The sequence below is a fragment of the Ranitomeya imitator genome, chromosome 5 (assembly GCF_032444005.1).
Source record: "Ranitomeya imitator isolate aRanImi1 chromosome 5, aRanImi1.pri, whole genome shotgun sequence".
Classification (NCBI taxonomy): domain Eukaryota; kingdom Metazoa; phylum Chordata; class Amphibia; order Anura; family Dendrobatidae; genus Ranitomeya; species Ranitomeya imitator.
The window spans coordinates 515561549-515589488 of record NC_091286.1 but is presented as its reverse complement, the minus strand read 5'-3'; the positions used below and the strand labels follow the sequence as shown (position 1 = coordinate 515589488).

At 42.2% G+C, this 27940-nt stretch overlaps 1 protein-coding gene across 2 annotated transcripts; it reads right to left on the bottom strand.

Annotated features, from left to right (window-relative positions):
* Positions 1-488: 488 nt before the first annotated feature.
* GPR171 (G protein-coupled receptor 171) lies at positions 489-27940 on the bottom strand. Of its 2 annotated transcripts, none has more exons than XM_069727512.1 (2): positions 27838-27940; positions 489-2715 (listed from the first exon to the last, which is right to left on the bottom strand). In XM_069727512.1, exon 2 carries the CDS (start codon positions 2665-2667, stop codon positions 1693-1695), a length of 975 nt encoding a protein of 324 aa, XP_069583613.1. In that variant the 5' UTR covers positions 2668-2715; positions 27838-27940; the 3' UTR covers positions 489-1692. The 2 variants fall into 2 exon arrangements, with proteins under 2 accessions (XP_069583613.1, XP_069583614.1); XM_069727513.1 differs by lacking the exon at positions 27838-27940 and adding an exon at positions 9106-9235.

Sequence of the window (27940 nt, the reverse complement as noted above, 5' to 3'; positions counted from 1 at the left end):
GCTTAGTGATTGACTGCAGTGATGATGTCATGTCAATATCTCCCTTCATCTGCTGCAGGCGATCACTGAGTTTCACAGCCTGGTTGATATAGATGACTCGAACAGCTCAGCTTAGTGATTGACTGCAGTGATGATGTCACGTCAATATCTCCCTTCATCTGCTGCGGGCGATCACTGAGTTTCACAGCCCGGTTGATATAGATGACTCGAACAGCTCAGCTTAGTGATTGACTGCAGTGATGATGTCACGTCAATATCTCCCTTCATCTGCTGCGGGCGATCACTGAGTTTCACAGCCCGGTTGATATAGATGACTCGAATATATTGACTGCAGCGGTGATGAGAGCTGTCAACAAATGTTACTGCTGCAGTCAAAACACTAAGACTTTTTAGCAGTGGCACTGAGCTGTCATTGGACCTATGGAGGGTCTGAATTGAGCGCATATGTGCATAGGGGAAATGGGAGACATAGCTTGCAGGCAAACAAATTAATATTCAACTGTTTATTGGTGTAATATATGGTTTCATTTAATCAGACTGCTTTGTACTACATACAGTATACCAACCAACCAGACTTTTTTGTAGTCATAGTTTGTGCTTGTGAGCTTGGATTTCATCTATCCAATTAGTTATTGTCTTATCTTTGTTTTGGTGTGATATACACTCTTTAAAGGAAACCTGTCTGGTGATTCATGCTGCCCAAAGAGCTGGCAACATGAGTCTCAAACTAACTGAACGATTGCAAAGGGATATGGTTCTCTGAAAGGCTCTGGCATCTCAGACAAAATATACCTTGAAGATCTGGTTGGGAACCATATCCAGAGACGGGCTATTCCCTGTGCTGCTGCTGGTGACTGACAAATCTATCACTAGAAAAATATTTAGAATTGAGAGTCCTCAGTGGTTGATACTGAAAGTTAGCCATTAAAAGGTATCAACCACTGAGGACTCTCAACTCAAAATATATTTCTATCCACTGGTTAACACAGTACCAAGATATATATCTTTCCTGTAAATCTATCACTACGTACATGGGGAAGAGACCTGTCAATTACCTGCAGTAGCACTGGGAACAGCCAGCCAATGGCGAGCAGGACAAGTCTTGTCTCCAGTTATGATCCCGCATCTTTAAAGTTAATTTTCTCTGAAATGCTGAGAATGTTGTATCTGTCTGCGATTGGTCAGCCAGACTGTGATTCATGATGCTTGAGGTTTGGGCAGCATGAATGGCCAGACAGGTTCCCTTTAGTTTACAAGCATTCTTATTGGAACTAACCAGCATTTGTCCTCGAGAACACATCATGTCATTGTGAGACCGAATGGACTCTCTTATGGTCTGAGTCTGCTGCATTTATTGTGTGTAAGTGTAATGCTCTGTCATATACCAAAAATAAAATTCTAGGTGTTGTGCCTGCACCATCTACCAACTACCATCGCTTATACTTATCGTGTACTAGATGATATTGCCCTATTTTGCATGCGTTTCTGTCCCTCTCCAGCGGTGTGACACGTCACACAAGCAAATACGAATAGCAGAACCCAGTGCCTGCAGAAAAAATAGACTATTCCAACTATTAATTTTATATTGTTATAAATAAACATATATTCATAATTAACAATCAGTAATACAAAAAAATGTGACAGCTCCTCCTTAAATCACAAACTCATAAGCTAATAGTGCAATAGTTTGTTCTACACGGCTCTCTCGATAGCATTCTCTCCTCCAATCACAGCTCTTTCCTGTCTCTTTAAGGAGAATGTTTTGCTTATTTTAGACCTGAAGTTGTTCGAAAAGTGATAATACACAATAGGGTCAAAACAAAGATTTGATACCGAGAGTAAAAGCGTTGACTCCTTGGCGTAGAAGAGCACTTGTTTTAGGTGGCAGTCTGTGATCACATCATTTTGACTCAAGGTGTATGGGATCCGGACAATGTGGTAAGGAAGGAAACATATGATGTATCCTGCTGTCACAAGAAAGATCTTGACCAGCGCTGCTTTGATGTTGTTAGCTTCTTCACAGTCCTCATTGGTGTAAAGTTTCTTAATAGTGATGCAATTCGATATCAAAATGATTGCAGAGAAGTTAAAAAATATGGCTATGCTGATGAAGTTGCTGAGTACGTGCCAGTCTCTGCCGATAACTGTTTTAAAGTCAATGCAGCCGACAATGTCGCGTTCTGGGATATCTTTTATGGGTATCATCATGTTTGGTAGCATTATGGACAGAACAAGAGCCCAGACTACTGCCGACAACATTCGTGCAAATCCTCGTTTCTGTATTTGGTACAGTTTTGAGCTCTGTATGGTTTGGAGACAGCGGTCCATGCTGACAAATCCCAAGAAAATAATAGAAATGTACATGTTGATGTAAATGATGCAAGCGGATACCTGACAATGGAAGATCTTCAACTTCCAAGATGCTTGACCCATGTCCACGACTATTTTAAATGGTAAAACCAATGTCAGCAGGAAATCAGCTATTAAAAGGTTAATGAGGTACACGCTCAAACATTTCTGGTTGTTGTCTTTCCACGTGAATGCCCACAATGCGAAGCAGCTTCCGAAAAATCCAACCAGAAATATCAACCAATAAAAATACGTGAATGGTTCCAAGTCTTTGTTCACTTCGCAAGTAAAAGAAGAGCTGTTTGTTGCGTCCGCCATCGTGAAATAATCCTTATTGTAAGATGTCGTTATAGCTGGGAATAACAACTGAGGAACAGAAGAAAAAAAATACATTATTATATTTCTTTATAAACTCTTTATTATCCAGAGTATTCACAACTTATAACGTTGTAAAATGTTCCTGAATCTGTCCTAGAAAGTATGATGTGCGGATGAGGTTGTATGTGAACACTTTCCTTGTATCATTGTATCATGTAGATTCTAGAGTTTGTATTCTGGATAAGTTAAACACTGCAGCTTGTTCAATTACTTTATGCTGAAATTCATCCTTGATTTTGTGAGAAGATTGCAGTAGTGATGGCCGACTGACCCCCATTCACAAAGCAGCCTGCCTGGGTACTTTGCTCACACAGAGAGTGTCCATAGTGTTCCTTCAACCACTGATGAAAACGATGAGGGTATGATCACACAGCTTTTATAATCTTTGGAAAACACACAAATAACAGATGTGGCACAAATCAATGTTTGTTTAATCGCTGAACATTTTGTCTTTGTGAAACCTGCCTAAAAAAAATGGGAAAAAGGGGGATATCACAGCATGTATCAACCGTCAGATTGCCTTTATTTTAAAAATAGGGTTTTTTTGTTTTTTTTTTAATTTTGAGATATGTTTCACAAAGACAAAACGTGTTAGGGTACCGTCACACAGTGCAATTTTCATCGCTACAACGGTACGATCCGTGACGCTCCAGCATCGTAACAATATCGCTCCAGCGTCGTAGACTGCTGTCACACTTTGCAATCTACGACGCTGGAGCGATAATTTCATGACGTATGTGCGATGTAGAAGCCGTTGGTTACTATGCGCACATCGTATACGATATATGTTACACCATGCGACCATGCCGCCACAGCGGGACACTAGACGACGAAAGAAAGTTTCAAACGATCTGCTACGACGTACGATTCTCAGCGGGGTCCCTGATCACAGGAGCGTGTCAGACACTGCGATATCGTAACTATATAATTATATATATATATATATATATATAATATATATAATATATATAATTATATAATATATATAATTATATAATATATATATAATATATATAATATATATAATTATATAATATATATAATATATATAATATATATAATTATGAATAATATAATTAATCATACAATTATTAGGTTCTGTAGAAGGACGTAGATCTGGGTATTTATTATGATGGAATATAGGCTGAACTGGATGGACAAATGTCTTTTTTCGGCCTTACTAACTATGTTACTACTATGTTACTATATCGCTCGAATGTCACGAATCGTGCCGTCGTAGCGATCAAAATTGCACTGTGTGACGGTACCCTTAGGCACCGGCTGTACAATCTCAGTTATATGTGTTTGACTTTGAAATGCTGCAGAGCTTCAAAGAAAAACACATTTTAACACTAGGACTACTGGTATAGTCATTTTGACTACTTGCACTTCAGTAATTCTAGTCGGGGTCACGAGTCCAGTAGTCAGTAGCGTAGCTACTGGGGGGGCAGAGGGGGCCATTGCCCCGGGCCCAGTCACCTGAAGGGGCCCACCAGGAGATCCACTGCCAAGTCTGAGGTGTCAGGGAGAGAGGAGCACAATGCCGGCTGCAGAGCCCCCCTCCGTGAAGAGTGCGATGTGGTCTCACCCGAGGAGTCTCTTCCTGGCTGGCAGCAGCAGATGCAGTTACTTACTTTCTGGCTGTGCATGCTGGTTTGGCTGAGGCACGCTGGGTCCTAGTGCCCTCCTTGCATCTCTCTGGACACTTCCTGGTTCTCCTAACTGGCTGCCTGAAAACCTCATCAGTAAGTGGGGATGGAGTTTATTAGAGTAATTCGGTTTAGGCATATCATGGTCACTGTGGGGGTGAATGTGAGAGGATTGTGTTATTGTAGGGGCTGAAGTGGGAGAGGAGGACAGGGCACTGTGGGGTAAATGTGAAACGATGGGGGTTATTGTGGGTGTGCAGGGGGACAGGGCACTGTGAGGGTGAGTGAGAGAGGATGGTGGTATTGTGGGAGGGGGACAGGGTACTGGGGGTGAATGGGAGAGTTTGAGGGTATTGTGAGGGCTGACGTGGGTGAGGGGGCACTGGGGGGCTGATTATTATACTGTTTAATGTTATGAGATATTCACTCCATCATATATGAGGGTACGTGTCCTCGAGGTGTATTGGCAGCACTTTGGATGCATCAGATACCCCGCTCCGCCTAAAGCGCTGCCCCCTGTTGTACGCACGGTGATTCCGCATATATTCATTGAACACAGGTGAAATCACCGCATCCTATTCATAGACTGTTTTATTTATCTTGTGGAGACAGAGCATCTCCACAAGATCAATAGACATGCTGCTGTCTAGAAAAATGCGCCACATGTCCGGTTACGCAGGTCTGCCACCTGCGTCTATGTACGCATAGTGGATATGGGATTTCATAAAATCCCCTCCACTATGCTGTAACATCTGGAAGCTGTGGTTTCAACGCTGCGGATGTACACAACGTCCAATTCCCAGCAAAACCCCAAGCAATACGCCCCTTGGAAACATACCCTAATAGTTGCTGTCTTGGGGGCTGGAGATGGGGAGGTCGGGGCTTTTTATTACTGCGAGCTGGGTCCTTTATAAGTATTAGTAAAACAAGCATAGCAAAGAAGGTTAATATTACTATAACAAGGATAAGTATTAACATAAGGGCGCAGACAGACACTGTATAACTCATGCGACGATCGCATTGCAATCCTCGGACTGGCCCTGACACCTCTCCTGACATAAGCTTGACAGCGTGATAAATTACTATGCAACTGTCAGCCTCAGGTCAGGAGAGCCGACGGTCAGTCCGAGGATTGCGATGCGATCCTCACATGAGAAATACGTCTGTCTGTCTGCCCCTAACAAGTATAACAATACAGTAACCACGGGCTGCATTCTATGTTATAAGAATAAATTGCTTATAATTAAATTATTAAAGGGAACCTGTCACCCCCCCAGGCATATTAAGTTAATACAGCCAGCCCCCTTCAGCAGCACTAAGGCTGCATTCTGTGAAGGTGGCTCTTATGGTTTTGTTCCCTAATAACGCTGAAATATTCACTTTTATAAATTGCTCCCCATACCTGTATTGAGTCTGGGGGTATGTCTTTTGTCCCCGGACACAACCACCTCCCAGCCGTCCATCATCCCACAGGGCGCCGATGCCTGGGCTGGGCTCTCATTTTTCGGGCATGCGCCGTGTGAAACTCCCATCAGCTGATGTACTGATATCGCGCCTGCGTGAAGCGGAGGACCGAGATCCTGCCCCGCAGTGTGTTATGATTTATTCACACTGCGAGGCTGGGAATCTGGTGCTGTGCGCAGGTGCGATCTACATACATCACTTGATATAAGTTCCAGGGCAGCGCACACTGCGCATGACCGAGAAATAATTGCAGAGCGCCAGTGACGGCACAAGACAGAGAGGAGGCGGTGCTCGGTGGGATGATGAACGGCTGCGAGGCGGCTGAGTCAGGGGGAGAAAACGTACCCCCCGGACTCAATACAGGTATGGCGCACAATTTATAAAAGTAAATATTTCAGCGTTATTAGGGATCAAAAACATAAGAGCCACCTTCACAGAATGCAGCCTTAGTGCTGAAGAAGGTGGCTCTTTTACCTTAATAGGCCCTGGGGGGTGACAGGTTCCCTTTAAGTTATCAAAGGCTTGGGATAATTGTCTGCAGTCACTCTACAGACTGCCAAATCATGATGGGGTGCACCTGCCGTCATGAGACCCCAAGACCACTGGTGTGGTCAGGCGCTCATGCCAAGACCACTGGTGTGGTCAGGCGCTCATGCCAAGACCACTGGTGTGATCAGGCGCTCATGCCAAGACCACTGGTGTGATCAGGCGGTCATGCTAAGACCACTGGTGTGATCAGACGGTCATGCGACCACGTTTGCTATTTGCACGTGTTGACTAGACAAGTTTGACTTCTCTCAATAGAAGAAAATCGTCACATGACCTCCTGCTCTCATCAGTGATGCTGGGGCCATTATTACTGTACATAGGGGGACTCCTAAATATTAAGTAGGCACTTACGAAGCATTGAAGCCTAAATACTGGGTGGCAGATAGCGCTGTACCGGCTGTCAGTCAGTCCCGGGGCATCAGTTACAGCCGCCGCTCTCTATACACAGAGCGGTGACAGAAAAATGTGGAAGTAATAGTATACACAGTTTGTCAGTCTGGGCAAGGTGGAAAAGATGGGAAAAGTGAATGGCTCCACCGGAAAGAACGTCCTCTGTAAGTCACCATCTATAACTGTACTGTGATCTCTCTATGTCATGCAGGACTGGTCTCTACCACTATATGGTATTACCGTATGGCGGTAATATCAGTGCTGGTTATTGTATAGAGATTTATTTTGTCTGTGGACACAGACAGAAAAGGGCCTATGTGCAAGAACAATATATGGGCCCTTTGCAGCCCAAGAACTTCTAAAAATACAAAATTGCACCTTATTTAGAGGTAGAAAAGGCCCCCCCTTAACTCTTGGGCCCATGTGCTGCCACATAGTTTGCACTAATGATATGTCCGCCTGTTAGGGACCCACTCACATGGTTCACCCCCCCTGAGCTGAACCCCTAGCTACGCCTCTGCCAGTAGTCCTAGTGTTAAAGCTGTCAGGAGCCAAGCTGCACAAGAGACGAGTCAGGCAGGCGGATCCCTGGTGGCTTCTCCCAGCCCCAGAGAGATAGGTCTGTCCCTATACACACACAGAGAAAGATACCGGTCACTCCAGAGGTATGGGTGAGGATAAGCAAACCCGTTTAACCGACTAGTCTCCTGTACGGCTTGGTTCCTGACAGCTATTAAAGTATGTTTTTCTCTAAAACATTTTGGCATTTCAGAGTCAAACATATCTGGCTAACAGACACAAGGGGACAGCAAGCGCAATAGGGTCTTATTCAAAGGTGAGGAATAAAGGATTGACAGCTGTTGCGGTACCCTGTGGTTGGGAGACATCCCGCTTTATAGAGCTAGTAGTGGGAGGATAGGAGTAGTAATCTGCGCTGCTGATATAATTCAAGAAATCCAGAAGACATTGTGCAGGATTGACCAGGTGGTTTATTTTCAACGCGTTTTGAAGTTGGACCAACTTCTTCATCAGAAGAATGCCAATATTAAATTTAAAAAATCCATAGACAGACTTACACAGTTTACTATTTAGAAAAAATACGACCAGACACATTTTTATTTTATTTTCCCATAAACATTTTCCTTTTCTTTATCTTTACTGAAACTAGCTTTTAGTCGTGTGCACTTTTAATTTCAACTGCCGCCTCTTTTTGAAATTGTAAACTATTGAAGTCTGTCTATGGTATTTTTTTCATTTAATATTGTGGTTCTCCTGATGAAGATATTGGTCAAATTTCGAAACGCGTTGAGAATAAACCGCTTGGTTAATCCTGTACAACGTCTTCTAGATTTCTTGAATCAGATCAAGCCTCCTCTGCAACTTGTACAGGTAACTGATTATTCAGTGTCCTGCCTCCTTAGCATGGCAGCAGCATGGAATTTTAAAAAGGAGGCAGTGTGAGTCAGCGTCCTGTGCACAGGAGTTTAATGAAATGGCGCTGGACATGACGCATGTGCAGTAAATTCTTCGACGAGCCGAAACACTGATCTGCGCATGCGCTGCATCTGGCGACTTTTTATTGAAGTTCTGCACACAGGACGCTGACACACACAATGATGACGGCGATGCAGACTTTTAAGAAGGAAGTAGGTCATTGCATAATCAGTCACCTGCACAAGAAGCAGAGGTGGATGGTTGAGGGGTTGTGAACCAAAAGAAGACCCTTCCCCTATGTCTCGCCCCTAAGCATACAAGACATAGTTTTATGAAAACTTCACAAGGTGAGTATTCATCAGCCACTGAGCAGATCCCTTTACATCAGGAATCCGATTAATCAGTGTCACACCGCCATTATGGCCATGCCTTTAGTTTATTGGGCTAAATCCTGCTGACATTTTCTCTTTAATAAGCTAGGAAGATCCATGTTTATTGCTTTTTCCAAGAATAATAACACCAGCCCCCAGCTGTCTGCTTTCCCTCAGCTGGTTATTAAAAATAAGGGGCATCTCATACCATTTGTTTAATTAATTATTTTTTTATATGTTTAATAAAGCTAATAATTCTTTAGTGCTACATGAAATGCAATAAAGGGTGCTACTTTGTTATATGTAGGAGACTTGTGACATTAAATATCTACAGGAAATCTATCCTATTTACTCTATATCTGTATATAAGATTGTTTTATTAGTTCCTAAACTAGCTTTAAATGACATACTTTAATTCTCTATGTAAAAGCTGATGTTAAAATCGCATTGCATACGGATTACATATGCATGTCAGATTGATGTCATACGGATGCTACTTGATAAAATCGCATTGTACTCACATGACCCTCGTCCTACTTTTCAGGGACAACATCAGAGCGATTTTGCTTACGCAGATAAGTGCGAGCCCTTAATCATGAAATCATGCAGCCAGTAGAGTATTGATATACGCGACCAGTGGATTGGGAAGCATGTGTCAGCTGTCAGGTTCCCTTTAATTAAATATCTGCAGTCCTGATCTGATTTTCAGTATGTGTTTCACACAGCACAGATTCCTCCCCTCTTTCCTTTTGCTGTAAACTTGTAGATTGCGGTCCTTGTGGTTTTACATCTATTGACGTAGTTGAAACTAAAATTTGTTAAAAAATTATTTTCCATTTTGCTCTAGTGATTGTGAAAAAGAAACCCAGCTTTCAGTTCTGTAATGTTTTACTCTGCTAGTTTTTGATAATAATGTTTTTATTTTGCTACTAAGTTTAAGTTCAGTAAATATGTGGCGCTGAGCCCACCTCAAAGCCGGGACATGTCCGTTGTTTTGAACAGCTGACATGTGCCCGCATTAGCGGCGATGCGTCAGGATGGTAACTGATGCCGGCCTGCTGTGAGCGCCCCCTGTGGTCGGCGCTCATAGCAAGCCTGCATTTCAGCTGCATAGCAGCGATCTGATGATCGCTGCTATGCAGCAGAGCCGATCGAGTGGTGCCAGCTTCTAGCCTCCCATGGAGGCTATTGAAGCATGGCAAAAGTAAGAAAAAAATGTTTTAAAAATTATGAAAAAAAAAATAAATAAATAAAAGTTTAAATCACCCCCCTTTCGCCCCATCCAAAATAAAACAATAAAAAAAAAAATCAAACCTACACATATTTGGTATCCCCGCGTTCAGAATCGCCCGATCTATCAATAAAAAAAAGCATTAACCTGATCGCTAAATGGCGTAATGAGAAAAAAATTCTAAACGCCAGAATTACGGTTTTTTGGTCGCCGCGACATTACATTAAAATGTAATAACGGGCGATCAAAAGAACGTATCTGCATCAAAATGGTATCATTAAAAATGCCAGCTCAGCACGCAAAAAATAAGCCCACACCTGACCCCAGATCATGAAAAGTGGAGACACTTCGGGTAAAGGAAAATTGCGCAATTGTTTTTTTTTTTTCGCAAAGTTTGGAATTTTTTTTACCACTTAGATAAAATGTAACCTAGTCATGTTTGGTGTCTATGAACTCATAATGACCTGGAGAATCAAAATGGCAGGACAGTTTTAGCATTTAGTGAACCTAGCAAAAAAGCCAAACAAAAAACAAGTGTGGGATTGCATTTTTTTTGCAATTTTTTTCCTGTTTTCCAGTACATGACATGCTAAAGTCAATGATGTAGTTAAAAAGTGCAACTTGTTCCGCAAAAAACAAGCTCTCACATGGCCATATTGACGGAAAAATAAAAAAGTTATGGCTCTGGAAAGGAGGGGAGCGAAAAACAAGAACGCGAAAACGGAAAAGGGCAAGGTCGTGAAGGGGTTAACTCTGGAGGCAGTGCACCATATATAAATACCAGTACATTCTTACGTTGCAGCATTTTTTCCTTACCTGCCTAAAACTTTTGCATACTATTATACCTTTATATCTGTATACAGTATATACACAGTTTATGCTTAGTTCTGTATATATGGATGTAGTCTTCTCTTCATGTAATCCATTCTGTCTCTTCATGTAATCCCAGACAAACTGAATGTTGAGGTCAGGGTTTTGTCGAGGGCATATATATCATCACTTCTAGGACTTCATGATCTTTACACTGAAAATACCGTAGTTCTTTATGACATATGTTGTGTGTTGAGGTCGTTATTCCACTCTACAATAAATTTGGCGCCAAACAGATTACTCCCTGATAGCACTGCATAATTAATAGGTAAGTATTTGTGTCACGGTTCCACCCCTCAGTGTGTCTGGGATGCAGTAACTGACAACTCGGCCAACCAATCTGGTACAGGGGCATGCTGAACTGTTAGTGTGTTGATTGACAGTTCGGCCTTCCAATCTGAGACTGGGAGGTGCCAGCTGTCTCCAGGTTTTCATTATCCCAGGCAATCGCCAGGTTACTTAACTGGGCTGTTACATCCAGACCTCTGCCAAACGTACATTCAGCTACTTTGTCATTTGTCTCTCTGTGTCTTTCATTCTGTTTCTAGATCTTTTGTTGCCATACCTTGAACCTCAATCTGGCCATCCATCTGTTAACCCCTTCGGCTCTGATCCGCTATTCTCCTGGTATTCTGACTTCGGCACATTACCTGACTACACCTTTGTCTCCTCCATCTGTTTATGACATACCCTCCTGGGTTCTGACCTTCGACTCCTTGACTATCCTGACTCAAGGATTGGCCTTGAGAAGTTACTCAACGTCACATTTGTCTTAATTTCTCAGTATTGAGGACACCATTAATCCTAACCAAATCCCTAACTCCATTTGCTAAAATGCAGCCCCAAATTGCAGCAAAAATCCCCCACCATACTTATAGCCCCATCGGGGACAGCAATGATAATGTGTGCAATCTGTAAAGCGCTGCGGAATATGTTAGCTCTATATAAATATAAAGATTATTATTATTATTATCTGTTGCCTGCAGACACTAGTTAATGTAGCGTTCTCCTGCCCTCCATTGAATAAATTGCCTTTTGACCAGTTGAGTTGTTTGACCTTATTTCCACATTGAAGGTATAACTTTTTGGCTGCACTTCTTTCATGAAGATCACTTTTAACCAGACTTCTCAGAACAGTTTTTGGGTATAGCTAGTTCCCCCACAGCGGTTTCTGTTTCAGTTAATGACTATATTTCAACTACAAATGAAAATGATGATTGTTATCACCAGTTTTGTATAATTAATTACTCATACACCAAAATATAATCCTGAGTTTGTGTAAGTGAATCTAGAAGAAATTATGCTGTTTTGAAAGCAAAAGGTGGTCACACTCAATAGTGATTTGATCAAGACTTCCCTTTTGTTCTTTCACTCACTTTGCATTTCATTGATTGATAAAAACAAATTATCAACATTTATATGTTTGAAAGCATTTTTACCTTGCAGCATTTTTTCCACAGCTGCTTAAAAATTATGCACAGTTATGTGTGAGTATATATATAAAGGAAAATAAGGGAACGCAGCACTCCATAGACCTTTAAAGTGAAAAAAATGTGGATTTCATTCAGACCCACATGTGGGTCTGAATGAAATCCACATTTAGACATTTTTTCACTTTAAAAGTCTATGGAGTGCTGCCTTCCTTTTTTTCCTTTATCAGGACAGAGTCAAGTATTGGTTGCTTTGCTGAGAAGGCCTGAGCACCCACTTATTGGTGTTGTACTGTTCCATTTTTTGCCATATAAATGTGTGCGTGTGTGTTTATGGGTGGATATATATATATACATATATAGCTTACACTTTTTAATATGAAGGTGAAGTGCTTCTAAACAGTGCAGGAGTAGGAGAAGTCAGATGCTGCGGTCTACTGGCTCCTCTCTGTCATGGTAAACCCGTGACAGTGTTCTTTTGAACACTTCTGACCCTGAATTTTATGATGAGGATGCAAGAGAGGTTTTCTTCTGAAGACCCTTCCATCAGGGGCATATTTGTGCATGTGTGTCTGGACAGTAGAACAATGTACCACAACTCTAGAGTCTGCTAAATCTTTATGAAGGTCTTTTGCAGTCAAGCAGGGATTATGATTTGCCTCTTTAGCAACCCTATGAGCAGCTGAAATTTGGTTTGGCCTTCCAGACCTTATCTTGACCTCCACTCTTATTGTTGACTGCCTTTTCATAATTACTTAATCTTCTTATTGTCTTCTCCTGCTTTGTGGACCTCCACTATTTTCATTTTCAGAGTGCTAGGCAGCTGCTTTGAAGAACCTCTAGCTACTATTTTTTGGCACAAGGTTAGAGGTGGCTGGGCTTTTATGAAGCTGGGAATTGCGCATCACCTGGCCTTTCCTAATGGCGATAGTGAATAAGCCATAACCCTAACAAGGCTTATTAAGGTCTAAAGGTACCTTCACACTCAGCGACGCTGCAGCGATACCGACAACGATGTCGATCGCTGCAGCGTCGCTGTTTGGCCGCTGGAGAGCTGTCTGTTGAAAAAACAAACAGTACATACTTACCTACCGCTGTCTGTCCCCGGCACTCTGCTTCTCTGTACTCCTCCTGCACTGGCTGTGAGCACAGCGGCCGGAAAGCAGAGCGGTGACGTCACCGCTCTGCTTTCCGGCTGACCGACGCTCACAGCCAGTGATTGTTTTTTTTACTTTTACGCTGGTAACCAGGGTAAACATCGGGTTACTAAGCGCGGCCCTGCGCTTAGTAACCCGATGTTTACCCTGGTTACCAGTGAAGACATCGCTGGATCGGTGTCACACACGCCGATCCAGCGATTTCTGCAGGGAGTCCAGCGACGAAATAAAGTTCTGGACTTTCCTCAGCGACCAACGATCTCCCAGCAGGGGCCTGATATAAAGGTAATGTGTCATCTTTAACTTTAGACCTTTTAGAGATCATTCCACCTTCAACTCGCTTAATTGTTCACAATAACAGTAATTTATACCAGGGGTGCCCAAACTTCTACATGCCACTGTGTGTGTATATGTACAGTTAGGGCCAGAAATATTTGGACAGTGACACAAGTTTTGTTATTTTAGCTGTTTACAAAAACATGTTCAGAAATACAATTATATATATAATATGGGCTGAAAGTGCACACTCCCAGCTGCAATATGATAGTTTCCACATCCAAATCGGAGAAAGGGTTTAGGAATCATAGCTCTGTAATGCATAGAGTCCTCTTTTTCAAGGGACCAAAAGTAATTGGACAATGGACTCTAAGGGCTGCAATTAACTCTGAAGGCGTCTCCCTCGTTAACCTGTAATCAATGAAGTAGTTAAAAGGTCAGGGGTGGATTCCAGGTGTGTGGTTTTGCATTTGGAAGCTGTTGCTGTGAGCAGACAACATGCGGTCAAAGGAACTCTCAATTGAGGTGAAGCAGAACATCCTGAGGCTGAAAAAAAAGAAAAAATCCATCAGAGAGATAGCAGACATGCTTGGAGTAGCAAAATCAACAGTTGGGTACATTCTGAGAAAAAAGGAATTGACTGGTGAGCTTGGGAACTCAAAAAGGCCTGGGCGTCCATGGATGACAACAGTGGTGGATGATCGCCGCATACTTAATTTGGTGAAGAAGAACCCGTTCACAACATCAACTGAAGTCCAGAACACTCTCAGTGAAGTAGGTGTATCTGTCTCTAAGTCAACAGTAAAGAGAAGACTCCATGACAGTAAATACAAAGGGTTCACATCTAGATGCAAACCATTTATCAATACCAAAAATAGACAGGCCAGAGTTAAATTTGCAGAAAAACACCTCAAGAAGCCAGCTCAGTTCTGGAAAAGTATTCTATGGACAGATGAGACAAAGATCAACCTGTACCAGAATGATGGGAAGAAAAAAGTTTGGAGAAGAAAGGGAACGGCACATGATCCAAGGCACACCACATCCTCTGTAAAACATGGTGGAGGCAACGTGATGGCATGAGCATGCATGGCTTTCAATGGCACTGGGTCACTTGTGTTTATTGATGACATAAGAGCAGACAAGAGTAGCCGGATGAATTCTGATGTGTACCGCGATATACTTTCAGCCCAGATTCAGCCAAATGCTGCAAAGTTGATTGGACGGCGCTTCATAGTACAGATGGACAATGACCCCAAGCATACATCCAAAGCTACCCAGGAGTTCATGAGTGCCAAAAAGTGGAACATTCTGCAATGGCCAAGTCAATCTCCAGATCTAAACCCAATTGAGCATGCATTTCACTTGCTCAAATCCAGACTTAAGACGGAAAGACCCACAAACAAGCAAGACCTGAAGGCTGCGGCTGTAATGGCCTGGCAAAGCATTAAGAAGGAGGAAACCCAGCGTTTGGTGATGTCCATGGGTTCCAGACTTAAGGCAGTGATTGCCTCCAAAGGATTTGCAACAAAATATTGAAAATAAAAATATTTTGTTTGGGTTATGTTTATTTGTCCAATTACTTTTGACCTCCTAAAATGTGGAGTGTTTGTAAAGAAATGTGTACAATTCCTACATTTTCTATCAGATATTTTTGTTCAACCCTTCAAATTAAACGTTACAATCTGCACTTGAATTCTGTTGTAGAGGTTTCATTTCAAATCCAATGTGGTGGCATGCAGAGCCCAACTCGCGAAAATTGTGTCACTGTCCAAATATTTCTGACCCTAACTGTATATGTATATATATACAGTTAGGTCCATATATATTTGGACAGAGACAACATTTTTCTAATTTTGGTTATAGACATTACCACAATGAATTTTAAACAAAACAATTCAGATGCAGTTGAAGTACAGACTTTCAGCTTTCATTTGAGGGTATCCACATTAAAATTGGATCAAGGGTTTAGGAGTTTCAGCTCCTTAACATGTGCCACCCCTGTTTTTAAAGGGACCAAAAGTAATTGGACAGATTCAATAATTTTAAATAAAATGTTCATTTTTAGTACTTGGTTGAAAACCCTTTGTTGGCAATGACTGCCTGAAGTCTTGAACTCATGGACATTACCAGACGCTGTGTTTCCTCCTGTTTGATGCTCTGCCAGGCCTTCACTGCGGTGGTTTGCAGTTGCTGTTTGTTTGTGGGCCTTTCTGTCTGAAGTTTAGTCTTTAACAAGTGAAATGCATGCTTAATTGGGTTGAGATCAGATGACTGACTTGGTCATTCAAGAATATTCCACTTCTTTGCTTTAATAAACTCCTGGGTTGCTTTGGCTTTATGTTTTGGGTCATTGTCCATCTGTAGTAGGAAACGATGACCAATCAGTTTTGCTGCATTTGGCTGGATCTGAGCACACAGTATGGCTCTGAATAACTCAGAATTCATTCGGCTGCTTCTGTCCTGTGTCACATCATCAATAAACACTAGTGACCCAATGCCACTGGCAGCCATGCATGCCCAAGCCATCACACTGCCTCCGCCGTGTTTTACAGATGATGTGGTATGCTTTGGATCATGAGCTGTACCACGCCTTCACCATACTTTTCTCTTTCCACCATTGTGATAGAGGTTGACCTTGGTTTCATCTGTCCAAAGAATGTTCTTCCAGAACTGTGCTGGCTTTTTTAGATGTTTTTTAGCAAAGTCCAGTCTAGAGTTTTTATTCTTGATGCTTATGAGTGGCTTGCACTGTGCAGTGAACCCTCTGTATTTACTTTCGTGCAGTCTTCTTTTTATGGTAGATTTGGATATTGATACGCCGACCTCCTGGAGAGTGCTGGTCACTTGGTTGGCTGTTGTGAAGGGGTTTCTCTTCACCATGGAGATTATTCTGCGATCATCCACCACTGTTGTCTTCCGTGGGCGCTCAGGTCTTTTTGCATTGATGAGTTCACCAGTGCTTTCTTTCTTTCTCAGGATGTATCAAATTGTAAATTTTTCCACTCCTAATATTGTAGCAATTTCTCGGATGGGTTTTTTCTGTTTTCGCAGCTTAAGGATGGCTTGTTTCACCTATACGGAGAGCTCCTTTGACCTCATGTTTACTTCACAGCAAAACCTTCCAAATGCAAGCACCACACCTCAAATCAACTCCAGGCCTTTTATCTGCGTAATTGAGAATGACATAACGAAGGGATTGCCCACACCTGTCCATGAAATAGCCTTGGAGTCAATTGTCCAATTACTTTTGGTCCCTTTATAAACAGGGTGGCACGTGTTAAGGAGCTGAAACTCCTAAACCCTTCATCCAATTTTAATGTGGATACCCTCAAATGAAAGCTGAAAGTCTGTACTTCAACTGCATCTAATTTGTTTTGTTTAAAATTCATTGTGGTAATTTCTATAACCAAAATTAGAAAAATGTTGTCTCTGTCCAAATATATATGGACCTAACTGTATATATATATATATATATATATATATATATATATATATATATATATATATATATATATATTCTTCCATATATGTCTGTAATATGAACGGACAAACATATGGCACCATCACTAATGGGTTCAGATAATCTGTCAGACATGAACAGTGCTGTGTTGGTGCCATCTCAGGTATTGAGACAACATCATCGGAAGCACGTGTCAGCTGTATATTAGAGCCAATGTTGCTGCAAATGCTGCCCTCAGAGATAACTCTGATCCTGGCTGTTCAACCACCTCCTCAGCATGACCCAATTGCGGAGTTCTGATGGTTTCCATTTCAGTCTGAGGCCTAGAAACGTCCCCAAGGTCCCACCATCTTAATACACCTGTTAGGCCTTAGAAACAGGACTTGATTGGATGCCCATAAGTGTTACACCCAGAAGCTTATCGTATAGTACAGAGATGTCGCAATTTATTATATTAGTAATCAAGCTCAACATGGTCATGTCCACTAATAGGACCGATTTAAAAAAAAATGTAACCCCTTAAGCACCGAGGGTGGTTTGCACGTTAATGACCGGGCCAATTTTTACAATTCTGACCACTGTCCCTTTATGAGGTTATAACTCTGGAACGCTTCAACAGATCCCAGTGATTCTGACATTGTTTTCTCGGGACATATTGTACTTCATGATAGTGGTAAAAATTCTTTGATAGTACCTGCATTTGTTTGTGAAAAAAACGGAAATTTGGCGAAAATTATGAAAATTCCGCAATTTTCCAACTTTGAATTTTTATGCAATTAAATCACAGAGATATGTCACACAAAATACTTAATAAGTAACATTTCCCACATGTTTACTTTACATCAGCACAATTTTGGAACCAAAATTTTTTTTTGTTAGGGAGTTATAAGGGTTAAAAGTTTACCAGCAATTTCTCATTTTTACAACACCATTTTTTTTTTAGGGACCACATCTCATTTGAAGTCATTTTGAGGGGTCTATATGATAGAAAATACCCAAGTGTGACACCATTATAAAAACTGCACCCCTCAAGGTGCTCAAAACCATATTCAAGAAGTTTATTAACCCTTCTGGTGCTTCACAGGAATTTTTGGAATGTTTAAATAAAAATGAACATTTAACTTTTTTTCACAAAAAATTTACTTCAGCTCCAATTTGTTTTATTTTACCAAGGGTAACAGGAGAAATGGACCCCAAAGGTTGTTGTACAATTTCTCCTGAGTACACCGATACCCCATATGTGGGGGTAAACCACTGTTTGGGCGCATGACAGAGCTCGGAAGCGAAGGAGCGCCATTTGACTTTTCAATGCAAAATTGACTGGAATCGAGATGGGACACCATGTTGCGTTTGGAGAGCCCCTGATGTGCCTAAACATTGAAACCCCCCACAAGTGACACCATTTTGGAAAGTAGACCCCTTAAGGAACTTATCTAGAGGTGTGGTGAGCACTTTGACCCACCAAGTGTTTCACAGAAGTTTATAATGCAGAACCGTAAAAATAAAAAATCATATTTTTTCACAAAAATTAATTTTTGCCCCCAATTTTTTATTTTCCCAAGGGTAAAAGAAGAAATTGGACCCCAAAAGTTGTTGTACAATTTGTCCTGAGTACGCTGATACCCCATATGTGGGGGTAAACCACTGTTTGGGCGCATGGGAGAGCTCAGAAGGGAAGGAGCGCCGTTTGACTTTTCAATGCAAAATTGACAGGAATTGAGATGGAACGCCATGTTGCTTTTGGAGAGCCACTGATGTGCCTAAACATTGAAACCCCCCACAAGTGACACCATTTTGGAAAGTAGACCCCCTAAGGAATTTATCTAGATGTGTTTTGAGCGCTTTGCCCCACCAAGGGCTTCACAGGAGTTTGTAATGCAGAGCCGTAAAAATAAAACAAACATTTTTTCCCACAAAAATTATTTTTTAGCCCCCAGTTTTGTATTTTCCCGAGGGTAAGAAGAGAAATTGGACCCCAAAAGTTGTTGTCCAATTTGTCCTGAGTGCGCTGATACCCCATATGTGGGGGGGAACCACCGTTTGGCCGCATGGCAGGGCTTGGAAGGGAAGGAGCGCCATTTGGAATGCAGACTTAGATGGAATGGTCTGCAGGTGTCACATTGCGTTTGCAGAGCCCCTAATGTACCTAAACAGTAGAAACCCCCCACAAGTGACACCATTTTGGAAAGTAGACCCCCTAAGGAACTCATCTAGATGTGTTGTGAGAGCTTTGAACCCCTAAGTGTTTCACTACAGTGAAAATTTTTAAAAAAATTTCCCCCAAAAATTATTTTTTAGCCCCCAGTTTTGTATTTTCCCGTGGGTAAGAGGAGAAATTTGACCCCAAAAGTTGTTGTCCAATTTGTCCTGAGTGCGCTGATACCCCATATGTGGGGGGGAACCACTGTTTGGCCATATGGGAGAGCTCGGAATGGAAGGAGCGCCATTTGGAATGCAGACTTAGATGGAATGGTCTGCAGGTGTCACATTGCGTTTGCAGAGCCCCTAATGTACCTAAACAGTAGAAACCACCCACAAGTGACCCCATATTGGAAACTAGACCCCCCAGGGAACTCATCTAGATGTGTTGTGAGAACTTTGAACCCCCAAGTGTTTCACTACATTTTATAACGCAGAGCCTTGAAAATAAAAAATCTTTTTTTTCCCACAAAAAATATTTTTTAGCCCCCAGTTTTGTATTTTCCCAAGGGTAACAGGAGAAATTGGACCCCAAAAGTTGTTGTCCTATTTGTCCTGAGTACGCTGATGCCCCATATGTTGGGGTAAACCCCTGTTTGGGCACACGGGAGAGCTCGGAAGGGAAGGAGCACTGTTTTACTTTTTCAACGCAGAATTGGCTGGAATTGAGATCGGACGCCATGTCGCGTTTGGAGAGCCCCTGATGTGCCTAAACAGTGGAAACCCCTCAATTATAACTGAAACCCTAATCCAAACACACCCCTAGCCCTAATCCCAACAGTAACCCTAACCACACCCCTAACCCTGACACACCCCTAACCCTAATCCCAACTCTATTCCCAACTGTAAATGTAATCTAAACCCTAACCCTAACTTTAGCCCCAACCCTAACTGTGGCCCTAACCCTAGCCCTAACCCTAACCCTAGCCCTAGCCCTAACCCTAGCCCTAACCCTAGCCCTAACCCTAGCCCTAACCCTAGCCCTAACCCTAACCCTAGCCCTAACCCTAGCCCTAACCCTAAACCTAGCCCTAACCCTAACCCTAGCCCTAACCCTAGCCCTAACCGTAGCCCTAACCCTAGCCCTAACCCTAATGGGAAAATGGAAATAAATGCATTTTTTTTATTTTTCCCTAACTAGGGGGGTGATGAAGGGGGGTTTGATTTACTTTTATAGCGGGTTTTTTAGCGGACTTTTATGATTGGCAGCCGTCACACACTGAAAGACGCTTTTTATTGCAAAAAATATTATTTTCGCGTTACCACATTTTGAGAGCTATAATTTTTCCATATTTTGGTCCACAAAGTCATGTGAGGTCTTGTTTTTTGCGGGACGAGTTGACGTTTTTATTGGTAACATTTTCGGGCACGTGACATTTTTAGATCGCTTTTTATTACGATTTTTGTGAGGCAGAATGACCAAAAACCAGCTATTCATGAATTTCTTTTGGGGGAGGCGTTTATACCGTTCCGCGTTTAGTAAAATTGATAAAGCAGTTTTATTCTTTGGGTCAGTACAATTACAGTGATACCTCATTTAAATCATTTTTTTATGTTTTGGCGCTTTTATACGATAAAAACTATTTTATAGAAAAAATAATTATTTTTGCATCGCTTTATTCTCAGGACTATAACTTTTTTATTTTTTTGCTGATGATGCTGTATGGCGGCTCGTTTTTTCCGGGACAAGATGACGCTTTCAGCGGTACCATGGCTATTTATATCTCTCTTTTTGATCGCGTGTTATTCCACTTTTTGTTCGGCAGTATGATAAAGCGTTGTTTTTTGCCTCGTTTTTTTTTTTTTTTTCTTACGGTGTTTACTGAAGGGGTTAACTAGTGGGCCAGTTTTATAGGTCGGGTCGTTACGGATGCGGCGATAATAAATATGTGTACTTTTATTTTTTTTTAATTTAGATAAAGAAATGTATTTATGGGAATAATATTTTTTTTTTCATTTTTTAGGAATATATATATATATTTTTTTTACACATTTGGAAAAAATTTTTTTTTTACTTTTTTACTTTGTCCCAGGGGGGGACAGTACAGATCGGTGATCTGCCAGTTTGCACAGCACTCTGACAGATCACCGATCTGTCTGAGAGCAGTGCAGCGTTACCAAGTGCCTGCTCTGAGCAGGCACTTGGTAAGCCATCTCCCTCCCTGCAGGACCCGGATGCCGCGGCCATCTTGGATCCGGGTCCAGCAAGGAGGAAGGAGGTAGGAGACCCTCGCAGCAACGTGATCACATCGCGTTCCTGCGGGGGGCTCAGGGAAGCACGCAGGGAGCCCCCTCCCTGCGCGATGCTTCCCTATACCGCCGGCACATCGCGATCATGTTTGATCGCGGTGTGCCGGGGGTTAATGTGCCGGGGGCGGTCCGTGACCGCTCCTGGCACATAGTGCCGGATGTCAGCTGCGATAGGCAGCTGACACCCGGCCACGATCGGCCGCGCTCCCCCCGTGAGCACGGCCGATCGCCTATGATGTACTATCTCGTTGGTGGGAATTAAAGCCCACCCCACCTCGACGGGATAGTACGTCATATGGGATTAAGGGGTTAATAAAAAGTGTCACATAAAAAAAACTAAAAATCACAAAAACACATTTCCCTATTAGAAATGCTTGTGGCATTGTTGCTCTCCTATGCATTTTATGGACCTCAGAATGGTTCCATTATAATACACAACTTGGCCCTCAAGAAAGAAATATATGTAAAAATTAAACAGCTATGGTACTTGCAATACACAAATTAAAAGACAAGCACAATTTGATATATTGGGTATATCAACACTATCAAATTCTGAGATGATGTAAACTTAGACTAGACAGTCTTAACCCCTTAGGGACAGAGCCAATTTGGTACTTAATGACCGAGCCAATTTTTACAATTCTGACCACTGTCACTTTATGAGGTTATAACTCTGGAACGCTTTAACGGATCCTGCTGATTCTGAGATTGTTTTTTCGTGACATATTGTACTTCATGTTAGTGGTAACATTTCTTCAATATTACTTGCGATTATTTATGAAAAAAACAGAAATATGGCGAAAATGTTTAAAATTTTGCAATTTTCAAACTTTGTATTTTTATGCCCTTAAATCAGAGAGATATGTCACGAAAAATAGTTAATAAATAACATTTCCCACATGTCTACTTTACATCAGCACAATTTTGGAAACAACATTTTTTTTTGTTAGGGAGTTATAAGGGTTAAAAGTTTACCAGCAATTTCTCATTTTTACAACACCATTTTTTTTTAGGGATCACATCACATTTGAAGTCATTTTGAGGGGTCTATATGATAGAAAATAACGAAGTGTGACACCATTCTAAAAACTACACCCCTCAAGGTTCTCAAAACCACATTCAAGAAGTTTATTAACCCTTTATGTGCTTCACAGGAACTGAAACAATGTGGAAGGAAAAAATGAACATTTCACTTTTTTTTGCAAACATCTTAATTCAGAACCATTTTTTTTATTATCACATGTGTAAAAACAAAAATGTAACCATGAATTTGTTATGCAATTTCTCCTGAATACGCCAATACCCCATATGTGGGGGTAAACCACTGTTTGAGCGCACCGCAGAGCTTGGAAGTGAAGGAGCGCCGTTTGACTTTTTCAATGCAGAATTGGCTGGAATTGAGATCGGACGCCAAGTCACGTTTAAAGAGCCCCTGATGTACCTAAACAGTGGAAACTCCCCACAAGTGACACCATTTTGGAAACTAGACCCCTTAAGGAACTTATCTAGATGTGTGGTGAGCACTTTTAACCCCCAAGTGCTTCACGGAAGTTTATAACGTAGAGCCGTGAAAATAAAAAATCGCTTTTGTTTACACAAAAATGATCTTTCCACCCACAAATTCTTATTTTCACAAGGGTAACAGGAGAAATTAGACCACAAAAGTTGTTGTGCGATTTCTCCTGAATACGTAGGTACCCCATATGTGAGGGTAAACCACTGTTTGGGTGCACCGCAGAGCTTGGAAGGGAAGGAGTACCGTTTTACTTTTTCAATGTAGAATTGTCTGGAATTGAGATCGGACGCCATGTTGCGTTTGCAGAGCCCCTGGTGTGCCTAAACAGTGGAAACCCCCCACAAGTGACACCATTTTGGAAACTAGACCCCGTAAGGAACTTATCTAGATGTGTGGTGAGTAGGGTTGAGCGAAACGGGTCGGCCATTTTCAAAAGTCGCCGACTTTTGGCAAAGTCGGGTTTCATGAAACCCGACCCGACCCCTGTGTGGGGTTGGCCATGAAGTCGGCGATCTTCTGAATCTGGAATCGGAATTCCGATACCGATTCCCGATATGTTTAAGATATCGGGAATTGGTATTGGAATTCAGATTTAAGTGTAAAATAAAGAATAAAAATAAAAAATATTGCTATACTCACCCTCGGACGCGCCCTGGTTGTAACCGGGAGCCTTCCTTCCTAAGAATCAGCGCTTGAAGGACCTTTCGATGACGTCACGGCTTCTGATTGGTCGCGTGACGCCCATGTGACCGCTCACGCGACCAATCAGAAGCCTTGACGTCATCTAAAGGTCCTTCAAGCGCTGATTCTTAGGAAGGAAGGCTGCGGGTTACAACCAGGGCGTGTCCGAGGGTGAGTATATTCCTAATAGGTATATACTCACCCTCGGACGTGCCCTGGTTGTAACCCGCAGCCTTCCTTTCTAAGAATCAGCGCTTGAAGGACCTTTGGATGACGTCACGGCTTCTGATTGGTCGCGTGACGCCCATGTGACTGCTCACGCGACCAATCAGAAGCCGTGACGTCATCGAAAGGTCCTACAAGCGCTGATTCTTAGGAAGGAAGGCTCCCGGTTACAACCAGGGCGCGTCCGAGGGTGAGTATAGCAATATTTTTTATTTTTATTCTTTATTTTACACATTAATATGGATCGCAGGGCCTGAAGGAGAGTTTCCTCTCCTTCAGACCCTGGGAACCATTAGAAACCCAATGCACTGCATTGGGTTTCGTGTTTCGGCCGACCCCGACCGCGACTTTTCTATAGAATCGGTCGATTTCACTCGACCCGACTTTTGAAAAAGTCGGGTTTTGTGAAATCCGACCCGATCCTATAAAAACAAAAGTCGCTCAACCCTAGTGGTGAGCACTTTGAACCCCCATGTGCTTCACAGAAGTTTATAACGTAGAGCCGTGAAAATAAAAAATCGCATTTTTTCCTACAAAAATGATATTTTTGCCCCAAAATTTTTATTTTCACAAGGGTAACAGGAGAAATTAGACCACAAAAGTTGTTGTGCAATTTCTCCTGAGTACGTCGATACCCAATATGTAGGGGTAAACCACTGGTTGGGCGCACCGCAGAGCTTGGAAGAAAAGGAGTGCCGTTTTACTTTTTCAATGTAGAATTGTCTGGAATTGAGATCGGACGCCATGTCGCGTTTGGAGAGCCCCTGATGTGCCTAAACAGTAGAAATCCCCCACAAATGACCCCATTTTGGAAACTAGACCCCCCATGGAACTTATTTAGATGTGTGGTGAGAACTTTGAATGCCCAAGTGCTTCACAGAAGTTTAGAATGCAGAGTCGTGAAAATAAAAAATATTTTTTTTTTCCACAAAAAAGATTTTTTAGCCCCCAAGTTTTTATTTTCACAAGAGTAACAAGAGAAATTGGACCCCAAAAGTTGTTGTCCAATTTGTCCCGAGTATGCTGGTACCCCATATGTGGGTGTAGACCACTGTTTGGGCGCACGGCAGACCTCGGAAGGAAGGAGCTCCGTTTTGGAATGCAGACTTTGATAGAATGGTCTGCGGGCGTTATGTTGCGTTTGCAGAGCCCCTGATGTACCTAACCAGTAGAAACCCTCCACAAGTGACCCCATTTTGGAAACTAGACCCCCCAAGGAACTTATCTAGATGTGTGGTGAGAACTTTGAATGCCCAAGTGCTTCACAGAAGTTTAGAATGCAGAGTCGTGAAAATAAAAAATATTTTTTTTCCACAAAAAAGATATTGTAGCCCCCAAGTTTTTATTTTCACAAGGGTAACAGGAGAAATTGGACTGCAATAGTTGTTGTTCAATTTATCCCGAGTATGCTGATGCACCATATGTGGGGGTTAACCACTGTTTGGGCGCACGGCAGAGCTCGGAAGGGAAGGAGCGCCGTTTTGGAATGCAGACTTAGATAGAATGGCCTGTGGGCGTCATGTTGCGTTTGCAGAGCCCCTGATGTACCTAAACAGTAGTAACCCCCCACAAGTGACCCCGTTTTGGAAACTAGACCCCCCACGGAACTTATATAGATGTGTGGTGAGAACTTTGAATGCCCAAGTGCTTCACAGAAGTTTATAATGCAGAGTCATAAAAGTAAAAAATATTTTTTTTTCCACAAAAAAGATTTTGTAGCCCCCAAGTTTTTATTTTCACAAGGGTAACAGGAGAAATTAGACCCCAGAAGTTGTTGTCCAATTTATCCTGAGTACGCTGATGCCCCATATGTGGGGGTAACCCACTGTTTGGGCGCACGGCAGAGCTCAGAAGGGAGGGAGCACCATTTGACTTTTTGAGCGCAAAATTGGCTGTCGTGTTTGGAGACCCCCTGATGTACCTAAACAGTGGAAACCCCCCAATTCTAGCTCCAACCCTAACCCCAACACACCCCTAACCCTAATCCCAACCCGATCCATAATCCTAATCACTAACCCTAACGATAATCACAACCCTTACCCCAAAACAACCCTAATGTCAACCCTAACCATAACCCTAATCAAAACCCTAAATCCAACACACCCCTAATCCTAATCTCAACCCTAACCTCAAACCTAACCCTAATCCCAATACACCCCTAATCACAACCCTAACCTTAACCCTAATCCCAAACTTAACCCTAATCCCAAGCGTAACCCTAATGCCAACCCTAACCCTAATCCAAACCCTAACCCTAATCCCAACTCAAACCCTAACTTTAGCCCCAACCCTAGCCCTAACTTTAGCCCCAACCCTAGCCCTAAGGCTACTTTCACACTTGCGTCGTTTGGCATCCGTCGCAATCCGTCGTTTTGGACAAGAAACGGATCCTGCAAATGTACCCGCAGGATGCGTTTTTTGCCCATAGACTTGTATTGCCGACAGATCGTGATGGATGGCCACACGTCGCGTCCGTCGTGCTCTGGATCAGTTGTGTTTTGGTGGACCGTCAGCATACAAAAACGTTCAATGTAACTTTTTTTGTACGTCGCATCCGCCATTTCTGACTGCGCATGCGTGGCTGTAACTCCACCCCCTCCTCCCCAGGACATAGATTGGGCAGCGGATGCATTGAAAAACTACATCCGCTGCCCACGTTGTGCACAATTTTTACAACGTGCGTCGGTATGTTGGGCCGATGCATTGTGACGGCCCCGTACCGACGTAAGTGTGAAAGAAGCCTAACCCTAAATTTAGCGCCAACCCTAACCCTAAATTTAGCCCAAACCCTATCCCTAAATTTAGCCCCAACCCTAACCCTAAATTTAGCCCTAACCCTAGCCCTAACCCTAGCCCTAGCCCTAACCCTAGCCCTAACCCTAACCCTAACACTAGCCCTAGCCCTAACCCTGGCCCTAACCCTAGCCCTAACCCTAGCCCTAGCCCTAACCCCCCGCTAAGGGGTTAAAATGCCCCAGATCTTTCACAGTGGTTCAGGCAGGTTGACTGTATAGTCTACGTTTACAGCATATATTAGTTGGCTTACTTCAGAAATATAAAAGATTATTTTCTAGAGCAAATTGCTCCATTTAATTTGATAAATATCCCTTATTGTGCACACAATAATATACTTCCAAAGTCCCGTTATAATGTAGGGATTTTTTCTTATGCTGTACACTTGGATTGTTAAAATCAATAAGTAGTGGTGGTAATATATTATACATATAAGATGTCCTGGCACTGTTGGAAGCGATCCTGAGCCCACCAAAGGATTGGGCTCTGAAGTCCCACACAATATCAATTTAGGTGTCCACTATTAATTCTGTTGTAAATTCTTTGTTTAGCATTTCTTACAGTATATAGGACGTATCATCAATTATATTCTACATGTTACTTGTGATCCCACTCTTGGAAAATACAGGAATACAGGAATAGAGAATAATGGTTTCAAAAGTCATCATTAGATGAGGCTGCCATCTCCTGGACCCTTGTGTGTCTGTTGTATTGGGGGCCTATTATTGAGATATAGCCTGGGCCCAATAGAGGAAGCTGTAGCATGCTGGTGGCCAGTCCAAACCTATGTAACATTGTAAATGTACAGCTCGATATGGAGTATCTCAGCCAAGAAACCCGATGAATATGTGGGGACCTAGCTAGAAAGATTGATAGAAAAATGTATAAAACCTCCAGGCAGGTGGAGAGATTACTGTATATAAACTAGTTACCTGTTGGTAAATTATGTATTTTAATAATCCTGAAATCTGAAAAAGGATCAATAGTTTTGCAGTCCACAATGTATAGCATGTGTATGCATCCCGTATATACCGTGTCATCTGTGAGTAGTAATTAATTTTCTGCAGTCCACATTTTGTTTTATCTGCTGGATACAAAGTATAATACACAGATAAAATATATATTTATCTGAACCAAAGAAGAAAACAATGTGATGTTACAGTACCTTGTTTCTCCAATGTCTTGTCTACAGGTAGTGAGATATGAGAACCATTATGAGAACGTTACCGAACGGATAAGATCAGCCAGCTTGTACTATAGCGAGTAAC